The 16,351-nt window shown below is 39.5% G+C and overlaps 1 protein-coding gene across 1 annotated transcript in view; it reads left to right on the forward strand.

Annotated features, from left to right (window-relative positions):
• Positions 1 to 16,351, forward strand: part of SKAP1 (src kinase associated phosphoprotein 1) — a 283,362-nt gene that overhangs the window by 218,216 nt on the left and 48,795 nt on the right. Inside the window, exons 5-6 of the mRNA XM_081272824.1 lie at positions 15,216 to 15,293; positions 16,226 to 16,309. Coding sequence (XP_081128950.1) covers positions 15,216 to 15,293; positions 16,226 to 16,309 — 162 coding nt within the window. The remainder of the gene's footprint in view (positions 1 to 15,215; positions 15,294 to 16,225; positions 16,310 to 16,351) is intronic.

A 16,351-nucleotide genomic window follows, 5' to 3' on the forward strand; every position in this document is an offset into this window, starting at 1 on the left:
CCCAACAGCTGTTTTTAATGTATCAATTTCAGACGTTATTTATTTCACATTATTCAGAGAAGGAATTATCACCTCAGTCCCAACCTTACCCTCACTTCTCTTTACTTCATCTTCCCCATGGAATTATATAATGATTTTTAGTTGATCAGTATTCAACACAGACATTATTTTTTAAAATATTTTTAGTTGTAGATGAACACATAACTTTATTTTGTTTATTTATTTTTTTATGTGGTACTGAGGATCAAACCCAGTGTCTCACATGTGCAAGGCAAGCGCTCTACCCTTGAGCCACAAGCCCAGCCCCAAGACACACATTATTTTAACTATGTAAATATTATTTACTGTCAACTCTCATGAAGTTGTATAATTACACTTCATTTCTTGCTTTTCCTGGAGTTGGCAAATGCCCTGGCTTTTCCATGTCATTAGTTTTCTTAATCACCATTCCTAAATCCTCCCAAACTTTGTGGCAGAATTGTAAGATTCCTCTGATGACTGTTTTCCTCATGGCCAAACATATCAGATGATTCATCAGTTCCATTATGTTCTTGAAGCATCTCTCTTTATCACTTTCTTTTGTCAGAACCCCACCTTTGGGATCCAGTATCACCTTCCTTCTTAGTGGACTCCCTCATTTTAATGGAGCAGAAATTTTGGTGGCATCCTGAGAAAGGCTGCCTGGGAGTTCAATTTCTTGACAACCTCTTTATTCTACCATTACCCTTGACTGGTCGTTTGTGTGTAAGAATGCTGGTGGAAATCATTTTGCCCTAGACTTTGGAAAGTTTGGCTTCATTGGTTTCTAGCACTGCTATAGAGAAGTTCAATGCCATTCTGGTTCTTGATTCTTTGGATATAGCCTATTTTTCCCCATGATTCAGAAACTTTTATGATCTTCTCCTTATCCATTGTGTTCTAAAATTTCACAGTGACATCTAAGGTGTGAGTCTCTTTCTCCACCGGCTGGGTTTCTGGAGGACCCTTTCAATTAGAAGACATAGCCTTCATTTGAAATTTTTTATTGTTTGTTTGATCATTTCCTTGGTTCTGTTTTCTATGATCTAATATTTTTTGTCTTTGGGGGAGTTCCTTTTCTTGCTCTTTTTTGCCCTATTAAAGATAGACTCAATTTTATCTTCCAATTCACTTGTTGATTTAGTTTTAAATTTTGGCTGCCATATATTTAATTTCCAGTTATCTGTTTTTGTTCTCTGATTGTCCCTGTCTAAGCCTTCTTTTTCATGGCTACAATGTCTCTTCATCCCTCTAGGAATGTTAATGATCTTTTGTTTGTTTGCTCTTTATATATATAAATTCTCTTTTCTGCTCCCTAAATTGACTCTATTTCCCCAAGTTCTTTTGGTTCTGCTGTATACTTTGGTCTTTATCTTTTACGTTGGACTTTCTGCAAATGTCTGGTGATCCTTAGATGCCTGCTTATATTTAAAAATCAAAGCACTCGCTGGGTGCATTGGTGCAAGCCTGTAATCCCAGTGACTAGGGAGGCTGAGGCAGAAGGACTGCAAGTTCTAGACTGGCCTTGTCAACTTACTGAAGCCCTGTTTCAAAATTTAAAAATAAATAAAATAGAAAAGTCTGAGGATGTAGCTCAATGGCAGAATCCCCAGAACTGGGATGGGTGGGGGAAGTAAGCCACTCAAAAGCAGATTGCTTCTGCATCAAGATTGGATTTATCAACAGATAGGCTTTACTTACAGTCTAAAGTCTAGAGTGATGGGGGCACCCAATCATTTTGCTTGGGGTCTCCTAAACATCATATCTGTAGATCTTTTCTCTCAAGCCATTCATTATTTCCACAGAAGGATCCATGTATCTAACCCCTAATGGTGTCATCATATATGACTAGCAGCGTTCTTGGAGCCTTGCAGCAAAAGAAGAACAGAAGTCCCCGTATTCAGTACATGGACTTTAACTTAGTTCACCTCCTCTCGGTATGGCTTCTTACTCTCCACTGAACTTTGTGTCCCAAGATTTCATACCTTCCTGGTTTAATTCGCCTATAGAAATTAATCCTCCATCCCAGGATTGGAGAAGGATCATTGCCATATGATGGGAGTAAAAGACTGACATGCTGGAGTCAGAAAACCTGATTCTCTTCTCCACTCTACAACAAATTGGTCATCTTACCTCAGATAAGTCCAGCTGGCTAACTGGACCTAGCTGGCTGGGTGTTAGGTTCCCCATCAGTGAAATGATTGGCTGGCTTATTTGCTCTGTCACTGCTGAGAGTCCTTTAACTGTTCCATCTAGAGTTCTCCCCTAGGGGGGCTGGGGTTGTGGCTCAGTGGTAGAGCACTTGCCTAGCATATGTGAGGCCCTGGGTTCGATTCTCAGCACCGCATTTAAATAAATGAATAAAATAAAGATCCATCAACATCTAAAAAAATATTTAGAGTTCTCCCCTAGGTAGCGTACTTATGGGGACACTAAAATAAATGATGACATAACACTTGGGAGAATCTCCTTGATAAGTATTATTACCTTATTGCATCATGCTACATTTTAGCAGTTGGTCTTATGGAAACCTTGGCTTTGGTTTTGTGAGATATGATCCTGCATCAGAGCCTCTCCAGCCCCTCCTTTCATGTGCTTTACAGTTTGGCCCGTGATCGGCCCAGCAACTCCACTCAGTGGCTAGAGCTAAATATCCCTTCAAGTCTCATGCAGGAGGATAACCTCTTCTCTGGTCTTGTCAAAAGTCAGGTCCCATTTCAGAGCTGAACATCCTGGCTGCCTTCCAGGCATAATGACTCTCATTTTTTCCTGTAACCATTCTTAGCAGAGTAGAGTTCCTAAAAACCATGAAATTTGGATTGAGAAATAAAGAATGAAAACATTCCTCATCTTGATTTTATAGTTTTGACTGCAGCAGTCTTTTTAAGTGATATGTTGATGTAGTGTGGTATAGCAAAAAACAATACTGGATTTGGAGTTTCAGGGAAAAAAAAAAAAAACATGAGTTTACACCTTAGTTCTTCCTCCATATTATTGTGTGAGCCTTGGCTCCAGCTGCTGCAGGCTGAACTGGTGAGGCCTTTCTAACCATGTCAGAAACCAGGAGGTGTCATACATGAGGGCATGTTAGAGGCACTGAAGTGCTCCCCCAACATAAAGTATCACTGTAACATGTGACTGTTGTAACTCTGGTCAGGAAAGCCTGAATTTCATGTTGGCTCGCCTCTCTGCTTTATAACATCCAAGCAATTCCACAATTACAGTTGGCTTTCCAAAAGACACCTTAGTTCTTTTTTTTTTCCTCAAAAAACAAATGAATCCAGAACCAATCTACCTTAGCCATCCAATATGTGTGTGCAGCTTCTTTTGTTCATGAACAACCTTAAGGTCATAAACTGGTATGCCCCTGTGACAGAGAAAAATGTTAGAAGGAAATGGTTTCCATCTCAGGCTTCTAAGGTGCTATTCCAAACAATAACAAGGGAAAAATTATCCAACTAAATGCACCTGACGTGCGTTGGCATCTAATATGCCACCCTCTCCACCAGGCGTTATTACTTATATGCCCTCTTCCGAGAAGGGCTGCTCGGAAGAGCTACTCTGCTTTTGTCAGACATACATTTTAGGGACTTTAAATAAACTTATATAGCAATTCCGAGCTGCATGTCTTCTAAACTTTGCTATTTCATCCATCTATACCAAGTGCCGTGAAGCAAAATGGATGTGCCTTCAGCTTTCTACAGTTCTGGAAAATGAACCAGTCCACTTAACAATAAATGGTGGTTGGTTCAAACACACATGACTGGTCTAGTGAAGAAGAAAAGAAAGTTGAGCTTAATGAAGTCCAGGGTCTGTGTCCCTGTGCATGGACAGGAAAGGACGAGTGTTTTATAACTGTTTATTGGAGTTAATGGTAATAAATTCCTCACTTGTGATGCATTAACTTTAATGTTTTCATTACTTGGTGATTTAGGTTTTCCCTTTTCACATTGTAAATCATGTTGTCCCAGTAGCAGAACAGGTCGAGTGCCTGCCATAACGTTCATAATGTTCAGTGGGAAAAGAAATGTTCTCTTTCTCCCCGCGTGGTCTGACAAAAGATGCTTTGCCTCATCTGGATGTGCTGCTTCTAAATAAGAAATAAAGGCAGACAGACAGACAGATGCGTCCAACCACAGCGTAGCAGACTGTGGCAGGACCTAGTTTAGATCCTGGGGAAGGATGGGTCTCCTTTAGTAACTTTTGAAACATATTTAGCGTTGAAGTTTTTTCTCCTTCTTCTTCTTTTCTACCCCCCCACCATTTGCTGAGTGTGAGCCCTTAGTTAATGAGCTGTGCAAATAGATATTGAGATTTAGTGTTTTTATTTTGCAATTACAGACGTGGTGATTTGGTTGGAAACTTTTGGGTCTAGAAACATCACCCTCATTTTCCCCTTCTATTTTTTTTCCTTGCAAAGTTCAACTTAATTCAAACTTGCTTGAGTTTTGTCAGATCAAACAGAATAATCCAGAAAGATTTTTTTAAATCTCACATTTGTAACTTCACAAAGGGGATGGTGGTTTTTGCCCCAAAGGCACCTTATCATAGCTGACACCATTTTTTTTTTCTGTCCTGGAGCCCATACTGCCATACAGAAACACCCAGAGAGCTGTCTGGGAGTGAGGTTTGGCAGGAGAGTGGCCCTTTGTCCAGTAGATGATACATACCAGGTCAAAGCCACACTGCTAAGATCATTGCTTTCCCATCAAGTCTTCCTGATGGGGTGTGAGAGTTCTCATTAGATCACCCACCCTGAAATACCCCCAGAGAATCACAATAATTAGTTCCTGAGTCTTCTTTTTTATTTTCTGCTTTGTTTGCTTTAAAAGTTTTCTCCATGCAGTGCTCTGATGATATCTAAATGTCTTAGTGGAGAGCCATGGAGAAGGGTGGAGACGGCAAAATTATGATCACTACATTCCTTCTTGAAATCTTCTGCTTTGGAGAGTAAGGAAGACAGAGAAGGAGATCATCGTGAGATGGATCCCCATGGGGTCACCGTCTGTGGCATACATGCGCAGACACACAGGGTATTCACATACAGCATACAAACTCATGTGCCTCTGGAGGTTCAACAAGAAAGTGCCAGTTCTCAGGAAGGGAAATCAAAGAATAAGACAGGGCAACACTACAAGAGGCCAAGTTCTCCACCACTTAAAGCTGATGACTCAGAAATTGCTATCAATAGCCTTTTCCTGAAGAGTAGTTGGTTATTTGTTTGTTCAAATTTGACTCAGTCCTCTCTGCCCTCTACACCATCCTGTAACACTTTCCTGAAGATAGATAATATCCAAGGTAATGAGAACTGGTGTCCCAATCAGGCTATGAAATAGGATTCAGAGACAGAGTTCTCTCTAGTTAAGGTTTGTGGGTTTTTGTTTTTGTTTTTTCCCCCAAATACCCCTTGCCCCCTTCCTGTGATTCTCAGTGCGTCTCTTCCTCCCAACATCAATACTCCCTCTTCCTTCTTCTTCTTCTCTTGGCTAAATCCTTCCCCCCACCTTTTTTTTAAAACTTTTTTTTATTTCACATTACCAGCCCTAAATTAAAGTAGTAAATATACAACAGAACAAAAATTACTACCTGTGACTCGGGTGAAAATGATTTATCTAGCAAATATTCACCCCATATTGCCGCCTTAGACCACAAGTCCCATTAGGCTGGAAGTGGTTTCAGTTCCTTTTAACAAATATTTGTCAGGCACCTACTGTGTGTACCAGGCCCCTGGGGATAGAGAAAAACAGGTATGCGAATAATGAATTGTACTGCCCTCTATGAAAGGGACCAGATTTCCCACTGGCTGTTTTTCTTTAGGCTCCAAGAAATTAAATAATAAGCACCAAACTCCTTACGGTTTCCTGTGTGTATTTTAGAAAAGGATCCCTCTTAATCCCATGCTGGTTCAACAACTAATTAAATAACAGCCCTGTCTTGTGATGTCTGTGCTATTCACATGGTCCAGTCCCCTGCTCCATCTAATTTTTACTCTTTTTACTTAAACAGTTGTCATACAAATTCTGGCACATTCCCATAGGCATAGATTTTTGTGTGTGTTCCCTACCCCCCATTCCTATCCAGACACCACTTAATTTCTTTCATAGTGTCATCTCTTTTCCTGTGAATTCAAGATTCAACAGAAGATTCAACATGTTCACCCTCCTCCCTTCTGTCCTGTTGTACCCCAGCCCACAGCTACATCCCCTTTCCCAGGAACAGCCCCTTTTCTGTTTCATTGTTTGAGACATCTGACAGCCTTCCATGGTCACTAAGGTCATACTAAACCCCAGCAAGGAAGCAAGAATGGAGAGTGTTTGGGGAGAAGGATTAGGTCCCTGAGAGCCTTCACTGACCTATAAAAATGTTCTGTAGAAAGTGTTATTAGAATACAGAAGAAGGAGCATATAATTCTATATGGAGAAACCAGAGGAAGATTGAGAGAGGATGAGACATTGGACTGAGTCTCCCTACTCAGAAAATGGGAGTAGAGAAAAAAATTTCAAACAGGAACAAGCATGAGCAAAGCCCCAGTGATGTCAAGTGCATGGCACGCTCCAGAAAGCAAAGACTGTTACTTGCTGTTGCTGGTGGACTGGGAGGTGAGGAGGTTGGGAAATTAAACTGGAAAGTAGAGTGGATTGAGTATTTTAAAGTGTTTGTATGCTGGAAAGTTTCATCCTATTGGTAGTGGAGAATCAGCAAAGACTTTAAGCAGAAATGTGACATGACCAGATTTATGTTTGAGAAAGATGGCTTCTGGCTCCATTTTATTGGACAAGTAGAAGAAGAGCCAATTAAAAAGTGATGCCAAGGAGGGAGAGGCAGGGAGGGAGCATGAGGGCAGGAAAGATGGTGGAATGAGATGGACATCATTAATTATCCTAGGCACTCATTTGACTGCATGTATGGTGGGACGCTACATCACGTACAATCAGAGAAATGAAAAAGTTGTGCTACATTTGTGTACAATGAATCAAAATGCATTCTGCTGTAATGTATACCTAACTAGAATAAATAAGTAAATTCAACATGTTTAAAAAAGTGATGCCAAGCCCCGTGCAGTGGCTCACGCCCGAAATCCCAGTGATTCAGGAGGCTGCGACAGGAGGATCACAAGCTCAAGACCAGTCTCAGCAATTCAGTGAGGCCCTAAGCAACCTAATGAGATCCTGTCTCAAAATTAAAAAAAAAAAAATTAAAAGGACTGGGGATGTAACTCAGAGGTAGAGCACCGCTGGGGATTGAATCCTGAGTACCACCACCCACCCACCCACACACACACACACAGTGATGCCAAACCCAGGCAAAGCTGTTTTTCCTTCCTTTTTTATGTGGTTTTTGTTTATTTTGATTGTTTGTGCTTTCTTGGTAGTGCTGGGGATTGAACCCAGGGCATTGCACATTCTAGGCAAATGCTGTATCATAGAGCTACACTCCCATGCTCTCCATGTTCTCACAGTTCAGTGGCATAATGAATGGATTTGAAAACAATATTTCATCATTCTTCTTTTTTTTTTTTCAACAAGTCTAAGTTGCCCAGGCTGGCCTCAAACTTGTGATTCTCCTGCATCTGCCTCCTGAGTCACAGTGATTATAGGCGTGCACTACCATAATAGGCTCATCATTTGTTTTTAAAAATATATTTTCTAGTGGCACATGCATAATGATGATCTGCTGCAGAGTGCGGCGGGTGGGGGAAACACGTTGATCCTGTAAGTTTGTATTAAGATAATTTGGTGGTTTTGAGTCCTTTCCTCCTCCTTTCTAGAATCACAGGCCATTTGAAGGATTGCTGCCTGCGCTCCCAATGTGTTGCCACTTACTGTGGTTTAGCAAATAAAGAGCCTTGAGGTCATTGTGGTTCCATATTAAGGATGGATTCCTAGGATAAAAATAAAGCTAAGGGTATTGGGTCACAGGACAGAAGACACCAAAGGATTCCTGTGTTTAACAGCATATTCAGACAATAGGAATTCTCAGCTTTTTTCCTACCATAGTATATGTCCAACTGATATTTATATGCCTCATTCACTTCCATGAAACATCCACAATTTTGAAGAAGCACAGTGTTTTCAAGGAAAAACAGCGCTGTAGAAATTTGTGATTGCCACAATTAAGATAGCACATCAGATTTGTTTAGTCACTATAGACTGCAGCATAAGTAAAGTAAGTTATAAGTTATTTTTAATGGACTTTTCCCCTTAAGAAAGCATATCCTAATGCAAATGAATGGCATTATTATAGAAAAACTTTAAATCCAATCTTACTCTAGAAGTAAATTATTCAAAATCTCTGCCCTTCAACTAATCAGAATGTGTCATGATACCATGATTAAGAAGCAATTGATTATCTTGTTGAGTTAGTCATTCCTCAAGATGAACTACATACACCTGCCAGATGCTGTTGATCATTACCATCTATTTAGATGCTGGCATTAGTGTGTTGAAGTTATCCTAGCAGGAGTTAGAAAGTCCTTGTTCTAATGTTTCTACTTCTCGTCAGTAAAACTCTACTGAAAAAGAAGATGTGAGGGGAATCCCCCAGGAGCATAAGTCTCTTCTATGCTGCCCCTTTTTAAGAATGAGGTTCTTCATCCTCCATGAATAGGCACCATTTCTGTATATTGCTTAGTGTCTTGTTATTATTGATAGACCATTCTTTGAAAAACAACAATTTGCATATTTGGTTTAATGATCTTTCTTTTTAAACCAAGATCTCTTTCTTCAGGAGTAAACAAATCATGTCTAAGATTCCTGCATGAGTCTATACTGGAACAGGGTTTCTGTTTCCTAGATATCACTCTTCATAAGAAGAGATCTTATATAAGACCTAGGAGTCCAGCAATTTTTGAGAGCTCCAAGTTGCTCCTCTTAGATTTTCCTAACTGTGCACCCTCTTATTGCATGCTGAGACTTTCTTTTATTTTACTCTGTATATCTTGACCTCTTGGATTTCACATAGACCTATCCTAGAAAGCAATCCCATGGATGAGTCAGTAAGTAGATTTATTAATAAAGTAAATAAGAAATATAGGACCTTAAAGTATTTTTTGGACATTGAGTATTAGAATAACCATGCATTGTGTCTGTTTCTTCTTCCAAACATAGGGTTTCTTTTGGGAGGGAGGGAGGTGGGGAAACTCTCTTTTCTCGTCTATTTCTGGGTGGCCTCTAAGTTGCCCAAGCTGGCAACCTAGCTTAGCTCAGGGTGTGGGAAAGAGTGTGAACTTTTCCTGCTGAGCAAGTCATGGAATTTCATTACTGCTTGTCCATTAGATGAAGTTAATGATGATATATGCTTCATAGGGCTATTGTGGAACACCAACAAGATGTTAGAATGCTTAGTAAAATTCTAGTTAAAACCTATTAGGGTTTTTTTAAATCTTTTAATTAAAATATTTTAGTTTGGGGGCTGAGGTTGTGGCTCAGCAGTAGAGCGCTCGTCTAGCACGTTCGAGGCCCTGGGTTCGAGCCTCAGCACCACATAAAAATAAATTTAAAAAAATAAAGGTATTGTGTCCAACTACTTCTAAAAAACTAAATATTTTAATAAATAATAAATAAAATAAAATATGTTAGTTTTTAGGGCTGTGGCTGTGGCTTAGTGGCAGAGCACTTGCCTAGCATATGTGGGATACTGGGTTCGATCCTCAGCACCACATAAAATAAACAAATAAAATAAAGGCACTCTGTCCATCTACAACTACAAAATTTTTTAAAATTATGTTAGTTTTCAATTACTCTTTTCCTCAATTAACCTGTCCCCCACCCCCACCCCGGCTAAAAACTATGATGATTTTTCTTTATCCTCAGTATAACAAGATTTCTTCCACAATTTTTTAAAATATACTATTTGGTCTGTTACCTGGATTAACTGATGTTTTTAAAGACCTTGAAAAAAATTTTAGGAGCAACTTGATCCGTCACGATCTCCTAAATGTGATCTTCAGAGTTGGTTTGCTAATTAAGATTGTGTTGTTTCTACCATTTTGTGACATCCTTCAGTCTAGTTCCAATTACACTTGTCTTGTTTCCTAGCTCCTTACATCACAGCTTGCTCAAGGACTTGATTAAGTATGTGATGTTCACTCCTTTCCTTTCATCTGCTGTTGGACTTTTTTCTCCATGAACAGTTCTATTCAGTGAGTTTAAAGTCATCTGAGTGGCTTCTGAGTCTTTGAGTCTTTTAAATCCTAAGTCTATTAGTAATGATTTAGAATTTTTCACCTTATATGCATTTATCTAAATTCCTTCATACATGAAGCACAATGACAGAAAAATACGCTGAATAAGTGTCAACCCAAGTGAATATCAAGCAGAACCATGTTAAGGAATTATACAAGCCTGCACCAATGGACTAACAGAGGAAGTCATTGAACCAACTCCCCTGTTAGTAACAGGGATGCACAATTCTTGCCAGACACCACAAACAGGTTATCATTTATTGACTGCTTCCTGAAAATTGAGAAAAAGGCAAAAAAGTAACCAAGGAAAAAATAAGAAGCTAAGGAAAAACAGTAATGAATGTATTAAAGAAGGTCACGGAGACCCAAAGCAAAGGAGAGAAAGTTTAATGAAGTAATTTGGGATAGACAGCCATCAGACAAGAGAAACTTATCTTGACCCCACCCTACCTGCAATACCCTCTTCACCTGTACACATTTGAGATCTTGCAGGTGTCTGTCTTCACACAAGTCTGCAGAAGGGCACATAGCTGCTGTGACTCGAATCGCAGAATGGAACTTGACTATTCTTAGCCTTCTAATATGATATTTTCTCCAACCTCATCTACCCAAATCCCCAGGTTCTATACATGGGTACTTTAATGAAGGAACCTACTAACTTCAACCTGCCTGAAATTTAGCTCTGATAGCTATTGGTCTCCAGGCTTGGTTTGGTTTGTTCCTTTTTTTAAACAGTTGAAAAGAACTTGAATTGGAAGGAAGGAGATGATGGGAAAAGTCCACAATTTTAACAGGGGAAGAATTGAACAAAAGATGTTTTTAAAAATCGTTGATTTTTCTCTTCAGATTGATTTATCAGCTGCCTATAAGGAAGGTAGTAGATACCTGGTTTGTTCTGCAGGAGCTGCAGCCTTTTTGCAGTGGAAATTGTGTGGCCTCCCATGCTATTAGCCTTTTGCTGTGGCGTTGCCAACTGATTTCTCCAATTCTCTTTTCTCAGTGGGCTAGAACGCAGCTGGTTAAATAGGCCGTGACTCACATAAGCTCCCGTGTCTTTTTTTATTGACTGCTTTATGGAAATGTATCACACTCCAAAGGGTCCCTATTGTTGTTGCCGTGCATAGCTGACTGAAGAGTCATGTTTAGTGCTGAGAGATGTAATCCTATCCTGTCTTTCTTTATTGCAGAGTTGGGTGTGGGTGGGACTCAAGGGTTTAAAGGAATCTGAATGAAGAGAGAAGGATGTCTGAGAATTTCTTTTATCTTCATCTGCCATGGAAGTTGGGTGGCCATCACTTCTGGGTAACACACTTCTCTGTTGATCTTATCTTTATGGCCCACATCCTTCAGCTAAGTGAATCTTTTCTTTATATGGGTTATTCTGAGAGATTTAGTTAAGCACAGTGGTAGAGAAAGATTATGACACTAACACAATTCTGGTTTGTGCTGATATAATGTGATACACCCTTAGGTTTATCCAAGAGGGTCATTTATTCCCAGTAAATTGAAATCATTTCTAGTTTTTTATTATGGTGATAATATTGTTTTGCAGGAAATAAACAAAAAGCTCTTTTTCAATTATATACTTAAATATAATTTTTTGCCTTAAAATAGCAACTTCTAAAATTGTTTGTGGGTTCTTATTTTTAATATCATCCTGCAAAGCATTTACATACTCTCTACTACACATTAAGTAGCTCTGGGCAGATCTGTCTGTTTGCCAGTAGGTGTGGATCCAGGCACATAAGACTCCTCTTGCCTCATCTCCCCATGGCCTGGCCGGACTTGTGGATCCACCAGTTCTTGATCAGTAGGACTCTGAACTAACAGTGAAATAGGAGATGACTTCAGGGTCACAATGGCTACTCATCATCATGTGTGGATTTGTCTGATAGATCAGAAAGCTAATGAGATTGAGCTGAGTCAACTTGACATGGAGAACAACTCTATCATTGTACTCACCACGATGCCTACACAGTCAATAGAATAGAGACTGATTTCATTCGATTGCCTATTTTTTATTTCATAGCCATTCTAAACATTGCCTATAATCCCATTTTTTCCCACAGCCCATCAGGGAAACCAAGCAACAGAGTTCATTGATACAAATTCCCTCTAATGAGGATGAGAACAATATAACACATCTTACTACGTACAAAAACACATCATATTTTTTTAAAATATTTCCAACTCTATTACTCTTCAGAATCTTGTTCGTAAACCACCAACTGAGAAAATTCAGCAATTCATTCAGTGCCCAATTTTAGCAAACTGAGATTGACTATAGGGGAGAGAAGGTGGGGATGGTGCTATCCCTCCTGTCCTAGAATTAGTGACTTGGAGTTCAAGCATCTCTGCTGTATTATGCCTTTGTTTTCTTGGTGGTGACATTCTTGGGTTTCAGTTGGTGGGGAGAGAAAAGCCTCATGCTGATAATGTACTGAAAGTAAATGAAATTAAATAAGCGAAGCAGTGCTCATCACTACTTCCTCCCCCCTGGGTAATTCAATTCAAGCTCTCTCTCTGATGGCAACTCACAGGGGCTGTCTCTGTCACCCCGCTGGGGCCTGGAGTCTTAACATCTAAATAAAAGTTTCACTCAAGCATTTTTTATGCTCCTGCCAGCAGGATCAGTGAGCTGGTGTGGCACATTAATGTAATATTCATACTCACAGACTCTCCCGCACACGAGGCAATGTCTTCCCATTTTCATAATTATAGATGTTCCATAAAATGGCATTTAGATTTGCATTAAAAAAGGAGGTTTGAATTCTAATAGAACATTTAACATGTCTTTTATAATTCAGATTCTTGGCATCTTCAACAAGAAGCTGTGTCTCTAAGTTTAACAAGACCTTTAAAAAGAAAAAAAAAAAAAGGAAGGAAAAACTTGTGGGAGAAGAGATGGAAACTCCAAGCTCAAGGGATCCTGTTTATCCTATCCCCTGTGTCTTTCATTTAAATTTTAGGTCTCCAGGAGCAATTTTTCGACAGTACTTCAGAAATTAGCTTTTCTTCAAGGGCCTACTCGGCCATCCTGTCCTCACCTCACCTGTTGTCCCACCCCCAGTAGAATCTGCTATTCTTGGAGCATGTTTTCAGAGGGACATTAGAATTTTCAGTGGTGTAGGAGAAATGAAAGAATCCTAGAAAAATGAACTTTCCTTTGCTATGGTTCATCTCATCCACACACCCTGAGACCCGTCTAGAAGGATTTACGGCAGCCACAGCCTTTGCAAACTATATAACATAAAAGTGAAAATAGTCTATGATCAAGGAAGTTAACAATAAGGACCCATTGAATAAAGAGACACATAAGCATACTGGTAAAGAAAAAGGCTCCTCTGATCTATATCTTTAAAACTGTTCTTGAAACAGCCTAGAAGCAAAAGGTAATCCTAACTGCATTTTAAATTGTCTTAAAATGGCCAGGTGCAGTGGGGCACGTGCCTGTAATTCCAGCAAATCAGGAGGCTGAGGCAGAAGGATGCAAGTTTTAGGCCAGCCTCAGACTATAAGCAATTTAGCCAGACTCTGTCTCAAAACAAAAATAAAAGAATTAGGGCTGTGGCTGTGGTTAACTGCCCTGGGGTTCAAGCCCCAGTACCAAAAATAAATAAATAGTCTTTAAACAAAAAGTGGGTAAAGCACTGAACCAAGTGCCACCCCATAGCCACCACTGAGTGAATGTTGATCACTGTAGGAGATGTTTAAAAGCCAATTGTTTTATTGAAAAAAGCATTTCACCCCAAAGTCTCAAGATAGCATATAGATGGCCTGATTGATTCATATGGTGATTGTGACTTACTTTCTTTTGTATTTGGTTTGCTTTATAACTTTTTTTAAAGAAGATATTTGAATTAGAAAACTAAAAAACAAGTAAATATTTAGATTCTGCTAGTCCACTCCCTTTCATTTTTCTTATGTGGAATTGGGCTGGGGGGATGTGCTCAGTGGTAGAGCCTGTGCTTTGATCCTGAGCTACAAAACAGAAAGGGAAGGAAAAGAGGGAGGAAAAAAGGGACAGAAGGTTGGTTATATTCTTTAAAGAATTTGGGGGGTCTTGTTTTATTTTATTTTTGAGGAATAAACTCCTCCCTCAGTCTATTGCCCCATAGGATAAGGATAAACCCTGTGGAGGAAGATGGATTAGCATCTTGATTTTTCAATAAATTTGTATCTAAGGAGGCTGTTGAAAGCAAAGAATGTCAGCAGCATACAACTCAAGGCTGATGTCAGTTCCAGGGTCTTCTTTTTATTTAATTTTTTTTAATTTTTTTAGTTGTCAATGGACCCTTATTTTATTTATTTATATGTGGTGCTGAGAATCGAACCCAGTGCCTCACACATGCCAGGCAAGTGCTCTACCACTGAGCCACATCCCCAGCCCAGGGTCTTCTCTTTTGTTAAGGCTTTAAGGACCCTTAGACTCCTTCCCATTCTTTAAAGAAACCAAGATTTGGCAGTTATTGCCAAGTTCACCTTGCATAGCTCTTCTTTGTGTGAACTTAATAAAATTTATGTTCACAGAATGGCTTTCTGGGGTTTTTTTTATTTAAAAAGGAAGAAAGAAGAAAAAAGATGAATATATTCATTTTCCCCTCTGAGGTGACCACATTTTTAGTGGAATCTATCAGTTATTAAGTCTTCTCTGAGCTGATAACTATCCATTTGACTTTTGATTATCTCAGTGTGGATTATCCAATTTGTAGCTTATATCCACAGCAAATTCTTAATTCCCTGGAGTCCTTTTCCTGCCAATCAGTACATAGTTATGCTACCTCCCCTTGTCACAAATTAATGTATGCTTAGATCATTTTAAGTGATATTAGCATTCGATATAATTAGGAAGAGAGAAAATTAACTTTTTCCCCAATCATAGAGAAAATGTTTTATTTTGTGCTGTGTTTAGGCAATTGCCCTTTATACTCCATCATTAATGTGAATTATCTAAAGTAGACTAAGTGAAATTTTGTCAGGTTTCAACAAAGCATTCTGCTGTTGTTCCTTTTAGGAATGGAAGACGTCATAAGAGGAGCTCAAGAACTTGATAACATCATCAAGCAAGGATACTTAGAGAAGAAAAGCAAAGGTATTGATCCAACCCAGAGACAGCAGAACATTCCCGGAAGGGAAATGAGAAAAAAAAAAAGTTAACTGATCAGGTACCCTCTCTGTGCCCAACACTGTGCTTGACAGACGTCTACGGGACTCTGTCACTCATTAAATGATAAACTTAATGCGAGGAGAGGAAAGACAAGAAGTCTGGTGTTACTGTGTGTAGACTGCAGAGAGATGGCCAGAATCTTTAGCTGACTGGGAACTCCCTCAGGATGGGGATTGATTAGATTCTGCTCATACCTGTACTTGCAGTGCCTGTTACAAACAGGTGCTTAATAAAGCTTGTTGAATGAATGATATTTTTGTTCTCATCTCTCAGTGTGCTCCTATAGTAGAGAAACTGTTTTACTAAGAGCGTAGCTTTTATATCATGCATAAAGCAGCACACTCAAATTTCCAACAAGCCCAACTCTTGATCTTTATTTAAACTCATTCCATTAGAATATAGAATAGGAACTACTAGGACTGAAGTCCCAAGATTGCCACTCAACTGACAAATTGGTTTAGCACACCCCTCACACACACAAAAAAGAAACCTTTCTCATGGCCATGGCCTGGAGTATCATTCTGGTTTGTCAAAGGCAACACGTAAAGATGTTGTGGAGAATTTGAAAAGGACAGGATGAGATTAGAACCTGAAAGATATCAAGGAAGCTAGATAAAAAGACAGCTGGGAGGGCACAGAGCAGGCAACCCTGTTTAGAACTTGGACCTTAAACAGAGCTTGTCCTCTGGACTCTGAGTCAATATGGGATAACCTGTGGGAGTAAGAGGGAGGGTTTTACAGTCCATTAACCTGGGAAATAAAACAATAACACGCTGGACTGTGTATAGTTGGATTTTACGGACTCTTCAGTGATTGTAGTTACCTGAATTTATGTCTCCTACTGCTGTTCTGTGTAGATCATAGTTTCTTCGGCTCTGAGTGGCAGAAGCGATGGTGTGTTGTCAGCAGAGGCTTCTTCTACTACTATGCTAATGAGAAAAGTAAGTGTTCTTCATTTGCACAGCAGCATCTCACTCCTGGAT

The sequence above is a fragment of the Spermophilus citellus genome (genome assembly GCF_964194105.1).
Source record: "Spermophilus citellus genome assembly, chromosome: 17".
Classification (NCBI taxonomy): Eukaryota; Metazoa; Chordata; class Mammalia; order Rodentia; family Sciuridae; genus Spermophilus; species Spermophilus citellus.